The sequence below is a fragment of the Plectropomus leopardus genome, chromosome 14 (assembly GCF_026936395.1).
Source record: "Plectropomus leopardus strain MGB_pleo_1.0 chromosome 14, ASM2693639v1, whole genome shotgun sequence".
Classification (NCBI taxonomy): Eukaryota; Metazoa; Chordata; class Actinopteri; order Perciformes; family Serranidae; genus Plectropomus; species Plectropomus leopardus.
This window is the reverse complement of record NC_142189.1, coordinates 2,035,001-2,062,500: the sequence shown is the minus strand read 5'-3', so window position 1 is coordinate 2,062,500 and position 27,500 is coordinate 2,035,001. Positions and strand designations below refer to the sequence as shown.

Here is a 27,500-nt window from a genome sequence, read left to right as displayed (position 1 = left end):
TTCTCATTTTGCCACGGAGAGCCTCTGTGCTTTTCTTATATACATAATTTGTAGCCCTGCAAAAAGAATCTACCTGCATTGTTAGTCAAAGCTAAGTTGTAGATCTTATGGTCTTTTTAGGTCTGGATACATTAAATCAAATGAATAAAACACTTTTTAGCATATTAAATATCAAATAATAAAATGTTAAACTAACCCAAAATCCACCAAATTCATGTATTCTCATTTGCAGTGTGGAAATATGTCATTTTAAGCTGGATTCAAATCAAAGTTAGAAAGTTGCTAATTATGTTATTTCCGTGTTTTGAAAGAAATGAAACCAATGTTTCCAGGTTTCAGAGGTTTAAATGCTTATAAAAGGCGTCCTAATGCAGCAACACTCGACCTTAAACCATCTCTTTTTACTTTATATTTAAACTTTGGCAAAATGTAGGTTAACCTAACTCACTCTAATAACCATATTCCTACAGAAAACCCTCTGCACAGGACCACATATTCTTACCTCATATTTACCTGCGATGCTTGAATAGGAAGATTTGTCCAAAAATCTGTGTAAATTTGGTTAAAAGATATCTTGAAAAGGTTCTAAAAAGCATTAAATGTAAGTGTGCGATACCTGTAGACGCAGTGCGACACATTATTACACTTAAGAAAAGCCTGACTGCAGTTTATCCCTGTAAAACCTGGAATAACTGCCGTGATTTCCTCCAAAAACATGAACAGAAGACCCAGAAATAAGTAAAACAAAAAAAGAAGAAGAAGAAAATTACCCAAAAAAACTAAAGCAAACATACAAGTGAAAAACACAGGAAGGTTAAAAAAAAAACAAGCAAAAAAAGTACCTAAAGAAAAGGTTCTTTAAATAATAATAATTCTGTAAAATGTGTTGGCCCTTTGACATTTCCCCAGCTTTCAAAAACATAATAATTTTCTAAATCTGAAAATAATTCTTGCAGTTTCGCTCATTGCCTTGTTCCTCATGTTTCTGAAAGAAGTCAAACCGATTTCCTTGGTGTTCACAGATTTCGTAGCTTGTGAACGGCGTGTGAACGCAGCTCAGGAAAATCGATGACGATCCAGGTTTCAAAGCGTTAATAAAACACAACGTAATTATCTAACACATTCAGAAGTTTATATGCAGCAGAATCAGAAGCTCTGCAAATACAAATCACATGTAGAACACGCCACAAGTTTCCGGAAAGTCTAAAAAGTGTGAAAGTATTAAAGAGGAGCAGAAATGTGAAGCTCATCTGATGAGCTTGTTGTCCACGCGGCGTCCTGCTGCTCAGCCACCCGGAGAGAAAAGAAATGTATCTTTAGAGAAAGTATTAATGTTTTTGTTGCTTTGTCTCAGAAAACCTACTTTACATCTGATGGCTTACATCCTCGTGCACGCTCTGTCTCTGTTTCTGTGTGACAAACTAACCGCAGACTCATAATCGCGTCGCCTCCTCTGAGCACGCAGCTAACTGCTCATTTCACCGGTCAGGGGGTCCTATAATCGCCCCTCTTCATCCTCTAATGGGCTGGTTTTACCTGCCAGAGTTCAGCTAAAGTAGTGTTTCCACTCAGGAGGGAGAGTCGCTGCTATACCAACGACTCAATACCTTTTGTGCAAACACATACAGATGCAAATGAGCAACAGGGACCCATGCGGGGCTCGTTCAGGAGCAGCTCCGTGTTCAGCAAACGCTCAAAGTTTCTCTTGTCGTGGCCGCTTGTTAAAGTCGCAATAAGAGCTGCGAGATAACAGCCGTCTGATGCTTTAGACTTTCAAAATAATGCAGAGCGATTCCTCTTTAACACGAGTGATGCTGCTGCAGGAAGATGATGAAACTTTCCTTTTTTAATCTGAATATTCAGTAGGCGGGCTTTATTAACTCTGTAATTGGATATTAATGTACCTAATTGAAACACATCATTTAAAAGACACAGTTTATCGCAAAAACCTTTTTCCGCTCACACTAGGCGGTATTTTAGGCAATTCGAAAAAGCCATATTTGACAAAACCACAATGGAAAGACTTTTTAGTCTTTTGTAGGTCACATGATGCAATGAGGTTGTTATTTCAGCCAGCAGGTAACGTTACCACAACATTGGCTAACGTTGTTTACAAGTTGCAATAATGTTCATCTAATATTTAAAGAAAGTTGTCACTTTGAGGTTAAATCCTGACTAAGACGTAACGTTTTAACTGTTAAATTCTGAGGATGTTTTGGTGATGTTGAGAGGTGATAGATCATCAAATGCTCCTTTATAAAACGTATATAACTTTATAAAACTAAAAGAAAACTGCTGAAAACATTACTAAAACATTGCACTGGTTGCATTGTACCATTCTCAGAACATTTTTAGAGCCAAAAATTGCGAGCTGGGATTGTATCTCTTCAAAAGCTGAGCGGATCATCCGGAAGTTTTTAACCCACAATTCCTCTGTGAAATCGTGGACTACATCTCCCAGAAATCCGTCATACGTGGCCGCTCCCACGTATAAGGGGCTCGCCTTTCCATCACGGCTCCATAACACGCCTACGTGGCCTTGGATTGGAAATAATGACAGCTAGTTTGGTGGCTGCAATAGAAATAAAGCTGCTGATGTTTTGAACATCCATCGCCATGGTTACTGGGATGTTATCACTCAGTGGAAACACTGTCATCACAGAAACCTGCCCAACAAAACTTAACTGGAAGCTTTAAAAAATAGTAACATATCTCAAAGACAGTTAATTAAAAGCGCAGGTTTTGACAACTCCAAAAAAGTTCACCCAAAAACAACATTGTTTGAGCTCTCTGTGGTCCCTGAAAAAGTTTTCTGTTGGACGGCATTCAGGAGAGCAGCATGCACGAACAATGAACGCGTATCAGTGCAAACAGACATCGACAAAGTCTGAACAAAAGACGTCAAAAATAAAACTTCCTTGAAATTGCCGCGCAGAATTATCAAATTTGTTTCTATCTATTCACGGGCTCATGGAAATCCAAACGCAACGGTTTTCGCTGAATTATTTCTAAACAAAGCATTTCTGGATTATCCCCCCATGAAGGAATTTGTTGTGCTCAGATTCCTTCTCAAATTCCTTCACAAATTCCTTCAAGGCAAATGTTTTGTTTAGCAAAGCCTCAGAGGAAGAGAAATTAAAGAAAATATATTTACTGAGAGCTGAGCTGCTAACGGAGCGATTAGAAACATCCCCAAAAAATACAGGAGGATGAAAAAAGCATCTGCAAATGATCCACTTTCTGAAATAAAGCACACAATCAAACAATCGTGATAACACCACAAACGACAGATAAAAGAGAGAACTATTACGTCTTTTTTTAACCCTTTGAAAGTTGCGCAAATTGGCTTGATTTGTTTCCAAAACATGGAAAGAAGAGACAATGAGCAGCTTAAGACATTACTTGAAATTAGCAAGAAATTTGTTTTTTAAAAAAGGAAGAAAGAAAACGACCTGAAAATTTGCACAAAAAAGAAAAAAAGTAAAAAAAACAGAAAACAAAAAACAAAAAAACCAAGAAACTGACCTGAAAACTAGCAAGCATAGAATTAATTAATTAGAAAGTGCAAAAAAAAGTGTCAGCGGGAGGAACTTTTACGTTGTAAAACCTCAGGGAGCTGTTTTTATTTATTCTTTTTTTATTTAGATTGTTAAAGTTTTATTTCAACATTTGCTAAAATTATTTAAACAAAGTTTTGTGTTGGAGTTTGTTATATTCCAAATTCTAAATATTGACAGAAAGATTTTCTTTTTTTGTAAATGCATATCGGTCCCAAATATCAGTTATCGCTCTCATGAACTACTATTAATTGTTATCGTTATCGGCCCTGAAAAACCGATATCAGCCGACTCCTCATACAAAGTGCAGTTCAGCACACATTCACTCCTCACTGTTTCCTGAGAGATGCTGGACTCTGCAGCTCGTCGTGATCCGCAATGAACATCACAAGTTTGTTTGTTCTGTATTGATGAGTACTTTTCGCGAAGCACACACACACACACACACACACACACACACACTCACGCTCTAAATCCATGTGGGGAATAGTCTCTCTCAGCGGCTCAGTGTCTTACTGTGTGATCAACAGGGGTTTGAAAATTACTCTGCAGAGGTTATTACACACAAACACACACTCACAGTCTCTTGTTATTGTAAGTCGCTCCCATTTGAAACAGTGATTGCTTCTCACCAAACACTCTTTCGGGGTGTATTGTGTCTAAATGATGTTTTGTTGTTGGTGTGAATATCAGCTCTGAATTAGCAGCTGATCTGTTTGCACCTGGAAAAACTCCAGTTACGCTCGGGGAGCTTTGTTCATCGACGGCGGCGGCCGCGTTCACACGGTGATAACAGACTTCACAACTGTGATGACAGCAGCATTAGCAACATCAGGCTAATTCATGGTCACAAAACAGCATTAAAAACACTGTAGAAAAGAATCATTATGGAGCCGGACGAGCCGGTGCGAGATACTGATTAAATATAATTTTCAGAGTACATGACATTATGTATTGTGATAGTTAGGTTTACCTGACACTTTCTGAAAAGAAGTGTTAAAAATAGCAAAACAAAGCAAAAACAACAGCATCAGACAAATGTATAATCACAATAACAGATTATTTACACTTTCCTCTTCTTTCTTACTTCACTATCTGTCATCAGAAATATTCATCTGTATCCACCGCATCTTCCTGCAACAATAAACTCAACTGTTGAATGTGAAGTATCATAAAAAATAGACAAAATCTAAATGCACCATAGCACAGGATCATGAAAACTGCCTTAAACATAAATAATATTGCATTTACATAATAGTGAGTACAATAGTAATACTAAAAAGTGACACATAAATTATCTTGTGTCTTTAGTATTATATGTTTTTGCAGACATGTAAAGAATTGTTAATATTTCCTATTTTGTAAAGGGACGATTTTCCATTAGGAGCAGGATGGGAAATAAATAGTCTGTAAATAGTAACCCTGCAAGATCTCCATTCTTTGCAAAATCGTATAATATGTAACTAAAAACTCAACAGTGTAGTTTCAGTACTTTTACTGAAGTAAAAGATCTAAATACTTCCTCCACTGGTTTAAATATGCTAATAAGAATCAGAGAATTTGACTTCATGTACGTCAGAGCAGCACAACAAACTCACTGAACCATAAACACTCATTTCATTGTGATAATTATGACATCTTCAGCTCAAACTAACGTCCACACAATCCTCCAGCAGTTCAGGAATGAATACATGACATCCCTTTTATTGATCTGCACATTCACGAAGGTAAATGATTAATGATCGTGCGCGTATTGATTGATGCTACTTTGCATGATGGAATATTGACACAACAGCGAGTCCCCACGCTAACTCTTCTGTCGCTTTCTTCTGTCAGAAAATCCTCTCGGTGCATTCGGGACCCAGCTCCTCTTCATCAGCCAACATGAACTCTTTGCTGGTCGGCGGTCGAAGCGTCGGCGGCGTGGAGAACCCTCGCTCGGCGCTCTCCCCGCTGACCAACTCGCTCCTGGAGCAGCTGGAGGCTCGAATCAAAGAGCTGAAGGCGTGGCTGCGAGACACCGAGCTCCTCATCTTCAACTCGTGTCTGGGACGAGACAAAGACGCCTCGGAGCAGCTCCACAGTTTTAAGGTAGGGCCAGCAGCGTTTCTGTGTGACGGCAGCCACTTCTCGTGGGTTTGCTTTTATATCCACGTGTTTTCATAATAGATACTAGAATAACAAAGTTTAGTAGAAATTTAGCTGCTCTCCAGAAACCCAGATTGATATTTAATACATGAATTAATAAACATTGACTTTTGCCCGTCGTTTTACACATTTATGAGGTCAAGTCGGCAATTCATGGTATAAAATACCGTAATCAATGTTAGCATACTCGACTGGCTGCTTTATAGTTAAATATGTGTGCTTGCTTGCTGCAGCTAAAACTACTAAAAGTAAATGATAGTGCCTATTGACAAAAAGACCCAACATATATATATATATATATTTTAACCGTCAATTATTGACACTGTTTTCATGTTTTCTGTCATTTCTGCCCTGAAACATCACGCAAACGTCACAACTCCACAACTCAGGTGTCATCGTAATTTCCCAATTCCCCTCTCATAAATAAGACTTTGGAGAGCTGTTCATGTGCTCGTAACTCGTAAATACAGTAAATATGAGAGAGTTTTACAACATTTATTGCTGACACCAGATATCAAGCAGCTTCCTGCGGGCAGCTGCCTCTCGCTCAGACTCACACAGGGTCTGTGTCTGCAGCTGCCTGTGCAGGAGAGCTGTGTGAAAGTGAGGAGCGCTCACTCTGCTGCTAAATCTGGACACCACAAACGCTCCCAGAAGCACACTGCACACTGACCCAAAAAAAACTGCTCGACCTGAAGCCTCTCAGTCAACTGTGGCCTTTGACTGATGATTAAAATCTTAAACTTTCAGGGGCAGCCCCAAAAATAATCTTGAATAGTAGATAACTTTATATAGTTTATGAGCATCTGTAATATACAGAGTAAAGGTAGTAAACACTTAATACACCAAACATCAAACTAACTACAGAGTGTTATTAAAGTGAGAAGATGAAGACGTTACAGTGAATAACTCAGGTACAGTCTCACGTAACTTCACCAACTTTCAAATATGTGACAAAGCTTTGGCCAATCAGCATTGAGCTTTGAAAAAAAACATGTTGGCTGTGTGTGTGTGTGTGTGTGTGTGTGTGTGTGTGTGTGTGTGTGTGTGTGTGTGTGTGTGTGTGTGTGGTGTTGTTGTTGTTGCTAAGTATAGTAATACGTGGTGTTAATGAGGCCAGATGAAGGCAGGGCTGTTTTGAGGCGCTGGATGTATAGAGGAAACAGCAGTTAGCCTTAAAAGCCACGGGACGCTAACAGGATATTAATCAGCCTACATCACACAGCGAACAGCTAGCTGCGCTGATTAGCTTAGCCCTGCCGTGTGACTGACAACCACCGACACACACACACACACACACACACACACACACAAACAGGTACACACACACACACACACACACACACACTCACTCATATAAGAGTACACCCTGAAACAGAAACGCAGACAGAGGTGCATTAATTTATGCATCTATATGGGCACATTCACACTCACACACACACACACACACACACACACACACACACACACACAGAAATATGCAAATGAACTGCACACATACATATGTAAAGAAATGAATGCATAAGAACATAAAGAACAAACTTCCAAACATGTAGTTTGTCTCCTGGTCTGGATCGTTTTCAGCGTTCGTCCTCTTTAACTAATAAAGTTTAAAATGATTCAAAGTCCGTCGTTCACAGTCACAGCTTCAGTGTGTTTGTAACAGAGTGAAATCTGTTCGAACTGTCATTTACATATTTCTAGTTTAAGCTATGAGAGCTGATCACTGTTGCACTGAGTCATCTTGTTGTTGGACGTAATATCATGTTTGTTGAAATGCAGTTTGAATTTAGCTGAAAATGCAGCCTGCCATGTGTTTGTTACGATTTTTGGGAACATTTACCCCCCACATATGGGATAAGATGTTTGACAAGGAGCACAAATTATGAACGAACCGTTTAGTTACTAAAATCACAAAAATCTGTCCGTAAAATCAACCGTGGTCGAGCAGTGTGACGATATTTTATGTGTGATGTCAACAAACATCACGACAATCAGGCAGAGAATTTATGACAGAGTCGAGTTGTAATTTGGTCAGTATTGATAGAAGCACAACAAACACGCATCAGTGCGCGCGCACACACACACACACACACACACACACACACACACACACACACACACACACACACACACACACACACGCAGGCTGCCTAAATGATGAAACTGTATAGAAACGAGACTTTATCTAAAGAAAGTGAGCCGAGCCGCTCTTACTTTTGATCCTTGTCGCAGCTCTCAGTGGGAAGCCATTGATTTCTGGCAGAAAGAGGCCCTGAGCTTCTGGAGAAATGAAGATTGGAAATATTGATAGCAGTCATTTGTATGGGGGGGGGGGGTGCTCCATTTTAAGAGAAGTCGGCTCCATTTTAGCGACCATTTGTCTGTTTTTGGCGTTTGAACTCGTAAATGGGTTCGATTTCTGCGCAGCAGCTTATTACTGTACGGCTGTATGAGAAAGCAGCGGGGGTCGGCAGAGGTCGTATGAGCACGAATACACACACACACACACACACACACACACACACACAATGCATATTTATAAAAATATAAAACACAGATTCACACACATATATTTTTAAAAAACGCTCATGCACATACATTTGGAAAAGACAAACATAGGGTGACCGTTCAAAAAGGCACTCTACTAAGACTCCTTTAAACTCACTTACATAAACACAAATATATGTGCACAAATGTTAAAGGAGCAGTTCACTCAAAGCACAGATTACTGTTAGAGGTGAGCAGCTCACTGAGGAGCAGCTCACTGAGGAGCAGCTCACTGAGGAGCAGCTCACTGAGGAGCAGCTCACTGAGGAGCAGCTCACTGAGGAGCAGCTCACTGAGGAGCAGCTCACTGAGGAGCACTGAGGAGCAGCTCACTGAGGAGCAGCTCACTGAGGAGCACTGAGGAGCAGCTCACTGAGGAGCAGCTCACTGAGGAGCACTGAGGAGCAGCTCACTGAGGAGCAGCTCACTGAGGAGCAGCTCACTGAGGAGCAGCTCACTGAGGAGCAGCTCACTGAGGAGCACTGAGGAGCAGCTCACTGAGGAGCAGCTCACTCTGACACCTTCATGTCTGTAGGTCCTGTGTGTGTGTGTGTGTGTGTGTGTGTGTGTGTGTGTGTGTGTAATGAACACTGTTAGTAGTAGTGATTTATTTTTGGTCCCTGTTTGCAATTTTCCAAAAGTAATGCATATAATGAAAAATAAATAACATCATGGCATTAAATTAAAATGTGAGAAAAAGGTAAACAAAAACTATAGAAGGAAAAGGCTGAAACTTAAATATATTTAATCTTCCCTTTTTAATCAGCATATTCTCATAAGTAACTCATTCACTACTAAGTTTATGTTACACAAAATATTAACAAAATTTTGAAACATATATTAACAACAGAGTGTTCAAATTGAATTTCCCTAACTAGGGATCATATTTAGATTTCCTCCTGACACAATGCAGGTGAATTATTACTATTATTATTATTATTATTTAGTCCCAAAGTAAACTGCAGTTTTCATTGGGACTAAAGAACAAATAATCCCTATGAAAATAATTCTGTGGATGGCCGTAGATTATCCACGCTTCTTTAAATTCACCTCCGATGTGTCGCGTCAGAGGAGGAACGACTGATACAACCCAGTTTAATGTCCACGTATCCTAAAAGTGCTGTTAATGAGTTGTCTTGGCCCTGAACCTTGAATCTGATCGCTCTGCAGAGTTAGAGTTGGCTGATTGTTCTGGCATTGTGACGTGACACGGCGGTTTCTTGGTTTAAATTTAAACAATGATCCAATCAGTGATGTGGGCGGGACTACGGCAGCTGTCAAGGTGTGTACTGGAATCAGGTCTCCTCTCAGTATCGGCCATCATCGTAGTTTTTTTTTGCACCGCTCCACTTTTAAAAAGCCAGCAAAACCAAAATGTTTGCATGACTATAAATCAGCGTGGACTTAAAATGACACCAGATTCATGCAGACTTGTGATTTGTTTCGGGAAAAACTATCCACAGGACAGTCAGAGAGTGGACGCAGTGTCCGCCTCTGGACGGAAACAAAGTTTAACAAGTTGACAATTCAAATGAAATCATAACCACGGGGCCTGTGCATGATAACAGCCGTGTTTCTGTGACGACTGCCAAAAGTTTTTTTGTTGTTACAGACATTGAGATACATTTGAAATCCCTGGAAAAATATGAGAAGTATAAGCTTTAATTATTTTGTCATTGTTTTGCAATTTGTGTGACGTAATCTGTAACATTCAGACTCAGAAACATGAGTCATTCTGGACATTTGCTGAGTCATTTAATCTTTGATGAACCGGTCTGACACCAGACTCAATATTTCACAGCTCTCAGTTCGCCGTCAGTGATGCCTGAAGCTGCAGACGCTCTCTGTTTTACCTGTAAACCTTCAGTGATGTCACTGCTGCACACCTGTACATCACTGCAGCCAGGTGAGACGCTAAAGCCCGGCAGAGGAGCACGTTTTTAGGGGTTATTCTTTCCTCCTCCTCCTCCTCCTCCTCCTCCTCCTGTCCGTCTGTAACCTGGCTCTTAATTGAATTAGCGCTCCTTTAAGATACGGCGTCAGCCAGACGTTCCTCCAGCAGGCCCCGGGCCTCCGATGACTCTCTATTGTGGTGGAGACGCTCTGGGGGCCGGACACACCGAGAATTAATAGACTGAGCCACACACACACACACACACACACACACACACACACACACAGCTGAAGCAGATACAGACACAAACGCTCACCTGCTCTCGAGTGTGCACAGACATGGAGACTGAAAAATGAAACACATACGACTGTTTCCTGCATGTTTATACTGCAGACAGCTGAGCGGCGCTTCAAATCAGACTAAAATTTCAATCTCTGATTAATGAATTTATCACTTTTTCAAAAACATATTATATCTTTAGTTTTCATGAAAATCAAATTTTAGTTTCAAAGTATTTTTCTTGAGCCAAAGAGGAAATCACGTATCTTCTAATAAATGCTTATTTCAGTTTACAAAGAAGAATTTCAAATAATAAATGCACTCATGATGGAAGTCGCAATTAAAACAGGACATGGATGGAGCATACATTAATATACATTATACATTTTTTCATCACTGCAACATTTAATTAAATGTTTGGATTTCATAAATCTCATTAAAATAAATCATAATGAAAGAAAATGTCTATTTATATCTCTAAAAACGGAAAGTTACAGCACTCTCTTTTGGGACATTTTTGCCAAAAACAAAAAAGTAGACATTACATTTCTTAACAGTAATTAACTTCAAGCACATTTTTATTATTTCATAAGTTACTACAGAAAACAGGATCCCCGACATGAGTCAATTAATTTTAAAAAGATGCAGAAATATTAATGACGCACCGTACTTCACCAAAAAAATCCTCATATGCTGTGATCACAATATTGATGTCATTAAATATAATAACAATTCTGTGATCTGCAAAATAAATGTTAAAAAAAATGTAAAAACGTCATTGTGATCAAGAAATAACCGTCTAGTGAAAGAAAGCCAGCTAGATAAGCTGAGATCTTGAGGCGACTTTATGATGATGCAAAAACAAAATGTATAAAAACATTTTGTCCCCTCTGACCTTCCGTAGGAACGCAGCGATAACATTATATTTCTGTCTTTCTTGCAAATGGAAATGTATCAGTGTTGATGTTCAAAGTCTCTGTTCCTTCAGTCAGACGGACACACACTGTCAGGGGGCGACCTCTCCCCACACACACACACACACACACACACACACACACACACACACACACACACACACACACACAGATTCGAGCACAGATTGTGCAGATCTGTGTGAGCGTTTAGCTCGTCCCTCTGAAGTGAAGCTCGACAAACTGCCCTCCTGTGCGTCTGTATCTGCCCGTCTGTCTCTCTCTGCTTTATCTCTCCGTCTCTGTCTTTTTTATTTTTCTCTCTCTTATATCGTCCCGTCTTTTTCTCGCCGTCTTTGCTGCGGCTCTTTCTCGTTATCTGTTCAGCTGCTCCCTCTCTCCCCCGCTGTTGACAGTAGATGAACCTGTCCTCCCCTACTGTTAGTTACCCACGGCCGCCTCGTCCCCCCGGACCCCTCCTGTCCTGCTCTTTGCCCTCCGGCCCCGCTCATCATTTGTAGCACATGACCCCCTCCCTCAGCCGCTCCTATTTTCAGCTCTGCGTCCTCCTGCCGTTTGTGAGATTTGAATCTGCCCTTCCTCGCACCATTCGTGCCTGCGTGCCCCGCCCACCTCCTGTTGCTCAGGTACACCCCCCACCTCCCGTCCTATAACATCAGTCTGTAATCCTTTGATTCGCAGAAGCCAGGGACGAATCACATGAACTCCTAAAGTTACATATCATTATGATTAACCCTTTGAAACCTGGAGCAGCAAGCATTTTAACGTTTGAACCCGGAGAAAATCGGTTTGATTTCTTTCAAAAACATGGAGAAAAAATACGTAGGTATACATCTTTTTTCCTGTAACATAATTTTAAGTATATTGTTATTGTAATTACAATTAGAGTTTTCTGGATCATTTTTAAACATTTTTTTAAAGTCTTTTTTTGGTGACCGTTAACTAATTTCTCGCTATTTGTGGGACGCTATTTTTGTCCCTTTTGTTTTAGAAAGAAATTAAATCAATTTGCTCAGTTTTCAAAGCTTTAAATTGCTCCTGACAAGAAAACTGATGTCGATCCAGCTTTCAGAGGGTTAAACAGAAAAACCTAGAAAATAAAATAAGTACATTCAAGGATGGATTACCAGCTGGGCAAAGCGGGCACCTGCCCAAAACTGCAGACCCTCAGGGCTTTCAGTCGGGACACGCGGTTCATTTTTGCCCCGGGGCCCCCGAGTGGGTTAATCAAGCGCTGACATTTCATGGCAGTCACATGTAGGTTTGTTGCCGGGACAAAACACTGGCAGTGAACACACACACGGCTGCCAGGACACAGATACACACTTGATTTGGCTGCTTTGTAATTTATTTCTGCAGAGAAAGAGGAGCCTTCATCTGTGACGGTGCAGCCGCTTCACAAAGGTAACGCTTCACAGTCGGCACGAAAAGGAAACAACAGTCATTCTTTCTACATAAATATAAAGTCTGAATGTTGTTTTAAGTTAAAAATCCTGAACCAGGTCTTTAACTTCACTTAAAAATGACATTTAACATGAATAAATAAATGATGGATGGATGTTTAAAAGCAAGTTTATTTCGATTGCAGCCGCTCAATAAAGTCGATCTGATATCGTTGTCATTTCTTCGTCTCGGATCAGAGTGAAGAAGATCTCGCTCTCTTCCTCCGTCCGTACGTACCGAGTCATGTTTTGTAGAATGTCGTGTGACTTTGTTGTACTTTTTCGCATTACCGCCACCCGTCGCTGCACGTCATATAAGCTGTAGAAGTTTCCACTTCAGTTTTGCAAAATATGGCTTTTTACTGCCTCATGCCAGCATAAAAACTTTTTTGCAATAAAAGGGAGGGTTTTTGTTTTTTTGGGTTTTTTTTAAATTGACGTGTTTCCATTAGGTGTATTTTGTAATCGCAATTTCAATTTGCACAATTTAAGGGTTAACGGAAACCCGCCTGGTATAGTCTAAACGTGCAGGATCTTGTCCTGCAGTATCTTCACACTCAGACAAGAGAAAGACTTCATGACATTACTGAATCAAACCTTTTGAATCCCACATTAACATGATTCAGTAGTTTAAAATAATAATTTTTTAGGAAGTCTATATTCTGTTTGTTTGAACTGTTGAAGAGCAGAATTCAGAATGTCAGAAACCAAAAAAACTGGTTTCTTTCCAAATCCAGTTGTGCAGCTAATTGCTCAGCAGCGTCTCCTTTATGTTTCTGTGACTGTATCCGACAGATGCTGGATGTGTGTGTGTGTGTGTGTGTGTGTGTGTTTGGCGACATCACTTCTGTACGCCCCGTCGTCCCTCCTCAGTGTGTGATCCCCCTCAGCCTCTCTCAGGCAGTTAATAGAAGGTGACAGCGAGGCTCTGATATCGATACCTGCTGCATGATGAGGATTAAAGATCCACCGACTCCCCGCCACAAACACAGCCTGCGTGTGTGTCTTTTGATTATGTGTGTGTGTGTTTCTTGGTTGTAGTTCAGTCGGTGATCCTCGGTTTTGTGTGTGTGCATGTGTGTGTGCCCGTTGGTGTTTTTTGAAGAGGTGTTTTCTCGTTAAGAGTTGCTCGTTAGGGGTTGAAGGCGAAGCAAACAGGTGAGACGTTGCCGCGGTAACGGCGCCAACAAACAAGATCAGACTTTCATCTTCGTGTGCTCGGGAGGAGAAGAAAACACTCGGCCCTTTCATCTGCTTAAAGGAGTGGAGACAGAGACGGAATCAAAACACAGAATAGAGACGGAAAGAGAAGAAGAAAGTCCTGGAGGAAAAAAGAGATAAAGAGCGCTCAGGAGAGAGAGAACAGAGAGATGGAAAGAGAAGGATGACATTAGAAAAAGAGAAGAAAACTGTTGTTTCATCTTCTAAAACTGCAGGAAGAAACAAACCGTAAGAAGTGAAGAGAATGACAAAGAAAGAAAAAGAGATTACAAAAGATGGATGAAGAAATGAAAACAGAGGTCAGAAAAAAAAAAGAGGAAGGTCCTTGAAAGGGTCGCGGGGGGGCTGGAGCCAATCCAGCTGTCATCGGGCAGAAGGCGGGGTTCACCCTGGACAGGGTGATAGATATATAGACCGACAACCGATCACGCTCACGGTCACACCTACGAGCAGTTTAGTTTTACCTGCATGTCTTTGGACTGTGAGAGAGAACCCAAAGAGACACGGGGAGAACATGCAAACTCTGCCCCGCCCACGGACCCAACCCCGTGTTAACTCGGGATCGAACCAGGGACCCTCTCGCTGTGAGGCAACAGTGCTAACCACGACGCCAGCGTGCTGCAGTTGTGTGTTTTTATAACTTATGTCTAACAAATGACGACAAATGAAATCACTGAGTATTAAAGTTTCTTCTGAGGAGGCAGGATGCGATGAAACATGCAAATATCCAGATTTTTGGAGACTAACATTCATTCCAGCGGTGATAGAAAGCTGAACACGGCCCGGGGGACACGAGTAAGGAGAGAGGGACAAATAGAGACAGACGAGAAAACCACTCTCATCTGCTAAAACAGCAGGAAAAGACAGAGGGACAAAACAAAGGAGATACAGAGAGAGGGCAGGAACGACTGGAAACTGAGAGAGGGAACGATGGAGAGAGCAGAAAGAGAGTAAAAACAAGAGAGATGGAGAGAACAGCCTGTAAAGTGAGACGCAGAAAGAAAAGAGGAAAGAGACGGATGAGAGAAAGAGCCGAAAAGACGAATATAGAGAGAAATGCAGACAGACAGAAGGAGATTGGATTTTATTGATAGCAGCGTTTTAACTGTGCGCGGCGTGTTCGCTCCGCTGCATTAGTGAGAACAGTAAATGCTTTCACTCACAAAGACTTCATATATCCTCCATTTGTTTACCGCTGCTGAATATTTTAAGAGTAAAGCTTTCATCCCTGAACCGCCGCCGCCGCGTGTCGAGCGGGCAAAAAGGACCTCGGCTAATAACTTACAATAATCAATAAGACCTGATGATGTCAGCAGTAATCCATTTTGACTTTCACAGGACGGCGGCGGAGCTTTTTGTCACCGACGTTTCCTTTAATCAAACAACTCAACTGATTTTGTGAAAGCAGAGTCATTGCACGGCTTTGCTAAGATCCTATCACTCTGCTTTTCTTATTTCCATTTTAATTTGGATGGAGCTTTTGGCACTACAGTTCCCATCATGCTTTTGCAGTGACAGAATGAAACTAAGTACATTTACTGCAGTTCAAACTGAAGGTACTTTACTCGAGTATTTACATTTCTTGTTTTTCTCTCCTCTTCGACTTTATCTCAGAGGTTTTTCTTTTTTTTACTGCACTTTATTTGTCTGTCAGCTTTAGTTACAGGTGATACTTTTTCATCCTGTCAGTGGAAAATTAGCAAATTACACAAAACACCTTAAACTGAGATTGTCATTCAGCTAAATTACTAAAAACATGTGCTTGGGATCGGTTATCTCGTGCTGTGTTCACACACCTTTCACGTGCATTTAAACCTCTGAAACATGAGCAAATTGGTTTGATTTCTTTTGAAAACCTGACGAGAAGAACAACGAGAAATTGGCAAGAAATTACCCACAAATAATTTAGGGAAATGACAATGAAAATTTGTTTAGAGAAAGAGAGAGAAATCATCAGAAGATACTATTACTACTACCACTACTACTAATGACTATTATAATGATGATAATAATAATAATAATATTAATAATAATAACAATAATAATAATAATAAATAGGGAAGACTTATTTTTAAATTTATATTACATATTTATTTTTACCTTTTCTTTTTTTGTTTTTACATTTTTTCTTGTCTCTTTTTAACTAATTTTCAGGTAATTTTCTCTTATCTTTGCATATTTTTGGAAGAATTTAAGTCAGTTTGTTCAGGTTTCAAAGGGTTAAAGTCTGTGTTAAGGTTTCCCTAAAATAAAGTCAACTGCACGAAACACCTTTAAGTCTCCTCCTTTAGGTGTGCATACATTGTTCACGTCAGTATTTGAAGGTTTTTCCCTTATCTTTGTCTTATACTTTAGGAATTCCTGAAAGTTTGCTAAACCGTCGTACAAAAGACCTCAGCAACCACAGAAAGACAAAAGCTCCGCGCACCTCTGACTCTGTCTGAACCACAGCGACCGAACCGCTGCCAAAGTGCAAAGCATCCGTGTTTTCACAGACACGGGTGTAGTTTTTTTTCATGCAAATTGGAGGTGCTAAGTGTTTATCTTTGCTACCATTTTTACAAAAACGTGTCACTTTCTCGTTAACGGTGAAAGAAAAAAACTTTCTTACGACCTTTTTCTTATATGAGCACTGCAGCAGGACGCTGACCTCTCATCTCTGCCCTCATCGTCCTTCACTCTGGAGAATCCCAAAAAACAGAAACGTAAATGTCTCACCGTGGAGTTGAGCTCTCACTTTGTCAGAGTACTAAATTGATATGTTAATGCATCCAGGTTGCCAGGTTTTCACCATAAATGTCACAAACACGGCGGTGAAGTGAGTGGGAGAGCTACATCTTACTTTATTGTCTGCTTCCATTTTCAGTGAATTGCTCTAAAAGCCCTTAACGAATCCCGCTGACTTTCAGACCCCATTTATATGTGATGTTAAAAACCATGGAGCGGGAAACAGATGGATTCTGGGTCAGCGGAGGCAGGGCATCAAGTTTCATCGCATAATGTTGTGTGACCCGTTCGAAGAAGTCTAATGAAATGATACAAAGCACATCATCAAAGAAAGTTCGATAATTTTTTAAAGAAGCGACGGTCACTGAGGTCCACCATGAAAACAGCCTCTGAAACTTTGATGTATTCATCTTCGGGTTATAAATCCGTCCAAAGATAGACACAGTGGAAATATATGGAGAGGAGTTTGTGTGAGAAAAGATGATTAGTTGTTTTATTAATGCTTCATCGGTTTTCCATCAGGTGATGAAATCTGTGATTGTGACAGTGTGGATGTTCTTCTAGATACTCAGAGAAATATTCTGTCATATTTGAGTTCTTGTTATAATATTCTGTGGTAGCTGTGTTCTTATTTGTACTCCCACACACAAATAAAATACAGTAAATAAATATATAAATAGGTTGACAATAGTAATTAAAAAATAAATAATTAAAATACTGTAAATAAGAGGTAAATGAAAGGATAACAGCACAAAGTAAAATAGAAAATAATAATAATAATAAAATATTAAAAATAATAAAATGATATAGGGAGTAATAAAATTGTGAAACAGACAGAAATGTATTTAAAATTCTTGTCATAACTTGCATCCACTTTTCAGAATTTTAACTAAATCAAACCAGAACATACAAATACCAACAGGCTAGAGTCACTCTTTTATTGCTGAAGTCATACATGAATCTGCTGACATGTGAGAGCAACTCTGTGTCACTCTGGGCACAGACAGAGCAGCTGAGCGTCACTCGAGCGAAAGTTAACCGTAGTGGTTCATATTTTCTGGGTCTAAAAGTTTGGTTTCACTCGCTCCTGCAGCAGCTGCTCCTTGAGCTGATGTTAAGGAGACGATATGCCGACTTGTCCAGTTGCGTTGGTGTAAACTGGCAGGTTTTTGGACAGTTTGCATTGCAAGAAGTTGCAAGTTTCATCTGGCTTGGTTGCAGATTTTTGGTGTGAGCTCAGCTTTATTTATTCATCAGTATTGTGGGATAAAGATCCTTGAGGTTTCATCCCTTTGACTTCATTTCATGCCCTTCACCTGTGATTCACGGGCACCCGAAACTGAGTTCCTCTCCAAAACAAGCCTTTAAATCTCAGGGGGGAGGCTGCAGATTTGTTTTACAAGCGTGTTTACTGTACCTGCAGTCTATGTGAAGAACCCCTCGAGGTTCCCGGACTGAAGTTTGGGAATCTCTAGCCTTGAGGTTAGAGGACAAGGCTGGGAGTGAAAGATTTATGTTTCCAAACCCTGAAGGAAGCGATCTCTGCACACTCCTGCTGCTCAACGACAACTGTCAAAGGTGCTCTTGAACAAACCTCCAGAGGCAGAATGTGCTGGAACTTCAGTCTTTTTATCAGTTCAGCCGGACAGAAACCGAAACAAAGAAATGAAGAAGTAACCAGGAGATAGCAAGTAAAGAGACGGCAACAGAGGATAAAATGGAGGAGAGAGAGGGAGTGAAACAGTGCGGAGAGGAAGACAGAAATGTCAGACGAGGAGAGAGAGAGGGAGAGAAAAAAGAGGGAGAGATGGAGAAGAGTATGCAAACGACAAAGTTTGGCTAGCTGTAGGCGGTATTAGCAGCAGCAGAGGGAATATGTGTGTGGGAACAAATTGTCGACAGGAATTCATTAGGCTCGTTGTGCGATAACGAGTGCTTGTGGTTTTAATTGACTTAATCAACAAATAGAATTAATCAGAGATTTCTAATTAATGGTAATTGATTGAAATATCCACTGGGTCACTGCGCAAGCAGCCAAAATTCTCCCCCTCTCTCTCTCTCTTTATTCCTGTCTCCCCACGCCTTACAGTTTGTCCTTGTCCTCTTTACGTCTCGTCCTTTCTCGCTGACGTTTTTCTTTCTCTTGTTTCTCAACATTTCTCTCATCTCTTTCTTTATTCTTTACTGTAATTCTCATCCTGTCTTCTCTCTTTGTCTTATTGCATCTGTTGGACTTTCCTTCTTTTTATTTTAGTTTTTCCCTATCAACCTTTTGACTTTTAAAAGATGGACTCACGTGTTAAATTTACTTTAAATCTGCATTAGCTGTGGCACGTTGATTCATGTTTGGTGAGACGTTGAATTGTGATCCAGGAAGTCCAGTTTTGATATCAGATCTGAGAGTTTGAAGGCTAAACCTTCAGCACAGAGGTGTCCGATCAGCACTCGTTAAGGAGTTAACAAATTTGTTTGGTTGCACCAGTGAAGTCTGGAGCCCTGACAGTTTATGTCTAAATAATAAAAATCATCTTTTCATCTCTGCATATTTGTCATGTCTGCGGCTGCGTAGCGAGCGTCACGACTGTTTGCTACCTCGAAAAATGTGTTGCATCATATATTTAAAACCTGGCTTTGAATATCTGGTCAGAGTTGTAGTCTATGCTTCATTGATTGGACAGTTTCTGTTTTATTTTATTTAGAATAAGCTGTTGCACAGCTGCTTGTTTTTAGCAGTTAACTGGAGCTTCTTGAGCTTCAAAGTTCGGTGTTAAACATTTTGAACACCATAGACTCGCTGTGATCATTTTTCACCAATATAAACATATTTGAAATGTTGCCTAGTCTTCGTCGAGTCTCTGACTCGTTTCATTTTGCTTTACTGTTTAAAAACACTGACATAGCAACCACACTAACAACCTCCACTCTCCTCTATCCTCTATCCTCTCCTCCCTCCCCGCCTGCTCTCCCTCCATCCCTCTCTTCACGGCAGGTCTCGGTAATTAGATTGTGGAGATGAGGAGGTGGAGGAGAGTTAAGAGGATTTTGTTTTTAGGAGAGGGAGATTTAAGAATGAGAGAGATAGAAGGGGGTGGAGAGGAAGAGAGAGATCGAGCTCCAGGGTGAGAGGCAGAGAAAGAGAGAGAGAGAGAGATGGTAAAGAGGGAATTAAAGAAAGAGGAGAGTAGATCCTCTTCTTTTTGTTTATCCCGAGTCGGTCACCCTCCCTGCAAGAGGGTGTTGAGTGACAGACGGAGAAACACACCGAGAGAGAGAGAGAGAGAACGAACCAGAGATAAAGACATCACTTGTTCTTTTTGTTTGTCTCCTGTCGGTCGACCTTGAAGTTGACCACATCGAGAGACGACGCACAGACGGCAGAAACCACACTGAGACATGAGGCTTCTCGTTAGGGTTCTCACATTTTCTTTTGGTCACGTTAAGCTGTAAAAATGACTCAAAGAACCCAGATTCATTCCAGAAAAACTCTGGACCGATACCAGTGTCTACAATCACAGTTTTAGCAGATACAGACGGGTTTGTTGTTTGTTTATTTGGCAAATACAAATGTGTATACAAATAAAATAAAATAAAATCAAATAGAAATTAGTACCTTTTTTATTGCTACCTTTAAACCTTTGGGACTGTTTGGTTCATTTTACGTGCTTTTCATTCTTCATTTTCTGATAATTTTGTCTGTGTTGATGCATATACGGCATTCATTTTGTCCAGATTGTGTATTTGAGTGTAATCAGTGAATTTGCAGCTCAGCTCCTACAATAAGTCTAAAATACACTGTGGAAACTAAATAGTTACATTCAGACTGTTCAGGTCAAAAAATGCTCCATTGAAACCCATTCAAACTGACATTTTTGATCCCACAGCCATCAGAGCAGAAAAACAGGACTTTGTCATTTTGACTATTTTCCACCTGTTGAGGTCATTTTGACCATATTTGGCATATGGAGGAAATACATGCTATTTCCACTAGGTGACCTGTCACAGTCAATGTAGCTGCTGATCACTGACATATCCCAGACTGTCAGCAGCAAAAAAACAACAAAAAAACAGACTGATTGCCATGACATTAAACGATGAGGTTTTGGCTCTAAGCTGCCAACTTTAGTAGGAGGTCAAAGGTCAAAGAAGCGAGCAGAACAGCAACACATCATCTGCAAAAAGCCAAATTGTAATCTTGAGCCCACCGTCATAAACAAACTCGTCTTTTTTCTCCACAAACAAAGTTTTTACTGATCAGCAGAATGAAGAGTTTTTAGGAAGCACCATGTCTTTTATTCACTATCTCTCTAACTTGTTGTCTCTTGTCTTTCTGTTGGACTTTGTCTTTTTGATCCTCCTTCATCTCCCAGTTATTTTGCGACTCACTAAAATCTTCTGTCTCTCTCCTGTGTTTTGCTTCACTCTACCTTTCCTCTCCGTCGACCAATCTCTCATACTTGTTTTTTCTGTCCACCTCATCCCTCCCTCCCCGTCCTCCGTCTCGTTTCTCTTTCTCTGCAGCCACTCCACGGCTTTCCATGTATTTTGGAAGAAAAGCTTTTTAGCAAATATTTGTCCGACTGTGTCTGTAGAGCCCTCTGAGTCAATATGGGCCCAGCCAGGCTCGACCCGCCGAAGAGAAAGAGAGAGAGAGAGAAAAAGAGAAAAGAGTGAGAGAGAGAGGGATCAGTGCATAAAACCCAGCAGTGCAGAAACAATAGAGACTTAGGATCCTCTCTTTCCCCTCTCTGTCTGAAAATAAACTCACACAAAAAATACTTTTGCTCCCTGAAGATGACCAAACTGCAATCATGATACTCACATTGATGACAAAAATTATAGTTCAATTATAGTTATAGTTAGTTTTAGATCAGTATTTAAATTCATCCCACTCACTTAGAAATATATTTTTAAAATGATTTTTATAGATACAAGAAAGTAAAAACTTAAATACATACCGTAAATGCTCTAATAGATGCCCTCTTTACTTGCCAGAAGTGGTGAGTTTCTCATAAAGATACTAATTAATTTGCAAAAACATGACTTTATTCTGCAAATAATGGTTACAAAGTCGACATGATGCCTTTAACTAACCTAATAATCAGACTGAATAGCAACGTCACTTTTTTTTCGAGTTGTCTTAACCAACCAGTTGCATCCTGTTAAAATCATTTTCAGTTTAGAAGCGAACGTTTCCATAACGGTTTCAGAAATAAGTTTATATAAAAAAATGTTATTTATAGAAGTCTTGTGCTGCTGCATTGATCTTATCCTCGCCGATTTTTCTGGCTATTTTTTCGGGCTCTGTCGCAGGAGGATGACACTTATTCCGACCTAAAAAGCTCCATTTGGTTGATTATCTCTCCAAAGATGAAAAGCAGCCTTCAGTCTTTTGTCAGCGTCTTCAGGACTCCCTTCAAACTCGGTATTTTAGGCAGGAACGGTTCCTTATGTCCCATAATGTTACACTTTTGTAGGTTTGCATTGGAGCTTTTCCCACTTTTTGGATAAGATAGCAAAACGGAAACATAAAAAGTTGGTTATTATTCCTTAACTCCAAGATTAAACCTACAGGAGACCTCACGCCTAACTGGAACTTCAAACGTGTTCTTTTTTTGGCTAATAAATTCTGTACAACTAAAAAGTGTTAACATATTGACTTTTGTACGGATCAAATTATATGTAACAACAAAAATCTAATCTGGACGGTAACATTCACTGTCCCCGCTGCCTCCATCAGCTGTTGTGGAAGGCAAAAATGCCTGACCCGTTGGGCAGCGCCCCTTCTCCCCTCAGAAGTAACCAACAGTCCCTGTCTCCAACCACCGAGGGAGGCTGGCGAATCCAGTCAGGTCCGACTGAGGTGTTTACTTGACAGGACAGCTCGACTTCGAATCGAAGGATCTGGTTTGTTAGTCCAACTTTGAAAATTGATTTAGTTCGATTTCAGTGGGACTTGCATGTTTACGTGTGTTTTAAAAGTCCAGTTTTAGTCACAATAACACAATAATTTAACTTTTTCTGTCATGTAAAAGTACTGAATGTCAGACTGAAGATGAGTAAAGAAGTGAGACAAGTTGACGATTCTGTCTGTTATCAGGCGAACTTTGACACTCAGCGCAGCTTCCTATTTTCATCTAAAGGAAATAATTCAGGATTTTTGTTTGCATTCTTACAAGGTGCAGCAGTTATCATATAAAATATGAAAACGTGCTCAGAGCATGTGATGAGATGGTAACGAGCTCGCCAGAGTGTGCACTGCTGCATCCTGTCCATCCAGGTGAAGGTTTTTAGGACGTCTCATGTGTCCAACCCCAGTACTGCTGTGCATTAGCATTGTTTTTGGAGTTTTTGTTGCTCAGATCCTAATAAAAATGTTAATGTGTTTTTTTTGTTAAGTCAGAGCAACAAAGACCTGTGAAATAAGCTTTGGGTCGCAGCCATTAGGCGGCCAGCGTAAACAGCTATATTGATTAAAGCAAATCATTTCAGTCTCCCGTTAAGCTGCTATCATTTGTTACCAAGTTATGCAGTTACAAAGTGGATGAAATCAGATCTCAGGGACATTCCCAACGCCTGACTCGTCTTCACCGATCAAAGGCTGACGGGAAGAAGTTTTTCAGCTCGGCAGCTCATATTTATAGTAAAAATATTTCTCGGTCAATGACTTCGACTTTCTGTTGTCGGAGCAGACTTTGTGGAGCAGATTTTAGAGTTATGACCGTCGTCCTCTGACTCTAACACGCTGAATTATTGTTCCAGCTTCAATCTGGTTTAATTCATCTTCCTGTGCTCGCCCCGCGCTGTCTGCTGCAGTTATTTGGCGCAGAGCGAGTATCACTCAGTCGTTTTGTTGTTGTTTCGAGCCTCCCTCCTTCAACGTAATACACACCTCCTGTTTGGAATAAATTTATCTGCAACCTCACAAACACACACCGGGCTTGTCCTCTTGATCCTGTCTGCTGTATTCTGCATCCCCATCTCCTGTTTAGACAACAGGCGAGCCACAAATATGCTAAACTGAAGAGAGCGAGAGCGAGGAGATGAAAGACACAAGAAGAAGAGTTGAGTGTGTGTGAGGGAGAGGCAGAGTGTGTGTGTGTGTGTGTGTGTGTGTGTGTGTGTGTGTGTGCGCGCGCACAGGAAAGAGAGCGAGTGAGAGAATCCCATTTCTTTGTAATAGTGTTTAATATTTATTGGAAAAATGTAAAGAAAATGTAAAGGAAGTGCTTTTCAGCGAGCGGGCAGGATTAGCATAAATAGTTTGGGGCTTGGACGTGTTTGGTCGCTGCTGCAGAGGAGTAAGGCTGTCCCCTCTATGCTGTCACACACTCAGAAATACATGCATATGTTTGCACACACACGCACGCACACACACTTGTGCACACGCCTGCATGAGTAAACATGCAAACACACACACACGCTGACCTTTGGGTGTGGAAACTCATCAGCATATAGTGATTTATAATAGGCACTGCCAATCCTTGTGTTTCTTTTTCCTCCCTTTTTTGCATTTATTAGACAGCAGCAGAGAGCCAAGCAGAGGGGAGACTGTTGGCTGTTGTCATTTATTTTATGCACTGTTACTGCTGATCAGGGATCTGCGTGCTGAATTTGACTTTATGCTAATTAATTGTTATGAATGACCTGAATTAAACTGCACCGAACTGTGGAGAATGGAAAGAAGAAATAGAGCCAATTTAGCTTTGGTTTGTTCTTTTTGTGTTTTATTTTGATTTAAAGGATAATTCCACGTTTCTTACAACTTTGGGCTCATTTTCATAGTTTTGTCTTTTCGGTCAGAAATAATGTTTGATAGTGTCATTTGTAATGTAATTTGTTTGCAGCGATTGGATGACAGTAGATGGACATATTGTAACTGTGGTATTGATGCTGATGTGAGAGTGACAGTAACAGTACATATTGTACTTGTGAGCTATACTTAATGCCTTTATGGTGCTGGTCATGATGCTGCACAATTGTGACTGTCGTGACCTGAAGATGGTGATGTATTCCACATTGGAAACGGTTGAAGTTATTAGGAGACACCCACTGAATTATTATAGGCCCTGTAGAGTTATGGTGGACACCTGTTAATCTGCTCCTGTGGAGCTTGAATGTGCACAGGTGCAGTTTGTGCTTTATGGGTTTTTACTGTTTTTATACTTGCTGACACATAAATTACCCTCTGGGACAAATAATGAATTGAATCGAATCGAATCGAATCGAATTGCCTCATTAATTGCTGAGATCTGTGAACACATCATTACATTACACTCTGATGTTTCAAGAAACGAGCAGTCACATGATCAGACAGTTTGTTCAGTTTTTTCCAATCCATAGGTGTAGATTTCGGGACATAGGCTGCCACAAATAAACATTGCACACTGCACAGAAAAACTGTGTCCCTCCTTTTCTGTTTACTACAAGAAAGCAAGAAATGTAAAATAGCAACATTAACAGCAAATGGAAGATGTTTCATGAGCTTAAAATCAGCTGTTGTGTTTGTATCTGGAGTGTAATAACTGGAATATTTGCTGCATTAATATTTGTTGACCTTTTTCTCTTTCTTGTCACCCTCCAGTCTCTGTGTTCGGAGGTGCGAGCCCGACGCCGAGGAGTCGCTTCTGTTCTGAAACTCTGCCAGAAGCTGCTGCAGCAGAGCCAGGTGGGTAATTTAAAACCACAAAATGTATCGCATCACAGTTGACCTGACAAAAGTTGCACCAGCAGAAAACAGAACTAAAAAACAAATTAATTAATTGGACTTAATTTTTAAGGTAAAATATGTACACATTAACATTTTAGAAACTGGTAAAATTAGCTTGATTTTTGCATTTAGGTTTATCTTTATTTTGTAGATTTTTTAAAAATATTCCCTTCATGAAGCCCTGGAGAGTCGGTGTCAGACCCTCATGAACCAGTTTGACCTTGAAGAGAGGAATTATATTGTCGTGCATGTTTCAGATTTAATCATATGATTAGTATGATAATAGCTTTTATAATTCTGACAAAACTCTCTGCAATCCCCACCTCTGGGACAGTCGGGCCCCATGGCGGAGGTGGGCCCAGAGGCGGAGCAGCACCGTGAGGCCCTGCAGCTGCTGTCGATCAACCTGGAGAGGAGGTGGGAGGCGATCGTGATGCAGGCGCTGCAGTGGCAGAACAGACTGAAGCGAGAGCTGGGAGAGCAGCAGGTTAGAGCGCTCTGACATTTACACTTTACATCCCTCACTCGACACCGCAGGCAGTCAGCTGACGCACTGTTACACTCAGTGAGCATGTCACCGTTTGATTTGATGCTAAGATGCGGCGTGAAAGACAGATGGTGCTGTGATTGAAGCGGCAGTGTGTTTTAGTTATGGAGCAATCTTTCCGACCCGAGACGGCGCCGTGATGTTTTGTGAAATGAGCAGCGACTCTGAAACAAAGCACAAACTTTGACACGAGTATTAAGTGATGTTTCCTTTTATTTCCTCCTCTTTTCCCTTAGATAAAACCGAGCAACAAAAAAAAATATTAAGGTCTAGGTAACAGTTTGGTTGTGGTGAGGTGAGACAGAATTTCTCCAAGATTTCAGGGGCCAGTCGGGTTTATGAGAAGACTGTATTGCTTAATGGTTTCCCAGATCCTTAAACACTCAGTTTTTGCCTTTTGTACTTTATTAGGAGCTTCTCATTGCATCTTTGCATCCATTAAATGGAGATACGATACGATACGATACGATACGATACGATACGATACGATACGATACGATACGATCACGATCGATACACGACACGACACGATCACGATGCGATCACGACACGATCACGATACGATACGATACGATACGATACGCTTTAGTGTCCCCTTGGGGAAATTGGTCTTGGGCTCCATAGAAGAATCAGATTTCTATCAATTTTCAGAACATCTCTTGCCAAGTTGCTTGTTGCCTTTTTTCCCATATTTTTGAAAGAAATCGCACCGATTTGCTCTGGGTTCAAACTTGTGAAAGGTTTCAATGTGTTATAATGTTCTGACATTTTTTACATTTATCAAAAAAAATGCTGGTGCAGATATTTTGACTAATTGTTTAAGATTTTGATCATTCTTGCCCAAAAGTGGAGGTAATATCCTGACGCTGGTGCCTGAGGAAAGGTCAAGGGGTCACTGAAAGGGTTAGGAGACTCCCAGTGGAGACCATGAACATCCACAGATGTCATGGTAATTGATAGAAGGATGGACTGATATCCAAACAGACTAACTGTCATCATCCATCCTGCCACTCTGCTGCTGTCAGAGCAAAACTGTCTGTTTCTGCTGTGACTTTTTAAAGCCGGCGGAGGCTGAAGCTTTGAACGACGGCTCCATTCGGAGTCAGTGAAACAGTCCACAGGCAGCCAGTTGATAAAAACTAATCTGTTAGTCCTCCGGAGCGATCAGTGTCACAGAAACAATGTTTTCTCTGCCACCTCCTCCACAAACAAAAACCAACTTGGCAAATGAGATTTTAACACTTTGACAGTTTGCATATCAGAACACCACGCGTGTCTGCCGCCATGACGGCGCGTCGCCAAATGGTTTGTCTTATTAGAAATCTTCAGCCAGTGAAGCGGCTCGGGTCCCACGTCTCAGGCGCGAGCCGCTCGCTGCAGGATGACAGCTCAGCACGTGCAGCTCGTCTGAGGACGCCGAGGAGCGAGCGCCGGGGTTGCTGGGAGAAATACCGCTCATGAGGGAACCGTCCGGAGCCGAGCTGCTCGGGCCCGGC

General features: G+C 40.8%; 1 protein-coding gene across 2 annotated transcripts in view; it reads left to right on the top strand.

The window, feature by feature from the left end:
- The window catches only part of akap6 (A-kinase anchoring protein 6), a 213,072-nt gene that overhangs the window by 159,365 nt on the left and 26,207 nt on the right, over positions 1–27,500 (top strand). For both annotated transcript variants that reach the window (XM_042501072.2, XM_088087262.1), the window contains exons 17-19: positions 5,394–5,648; positions 25,332–25,415; positions 25,792–25,944. In XM_042501072.2, coding sequence (XP_042357006.2) covers positions 5,394–5,648; positions 25,332–25,415; positions 25,792–25,944 — 492 coding nt within the window. The remainder of the gene's footprint in view (positions 1–5,393; positions 5,649–25,331; positions 25,416–25,791; positions 25,945–27,500) is intronic.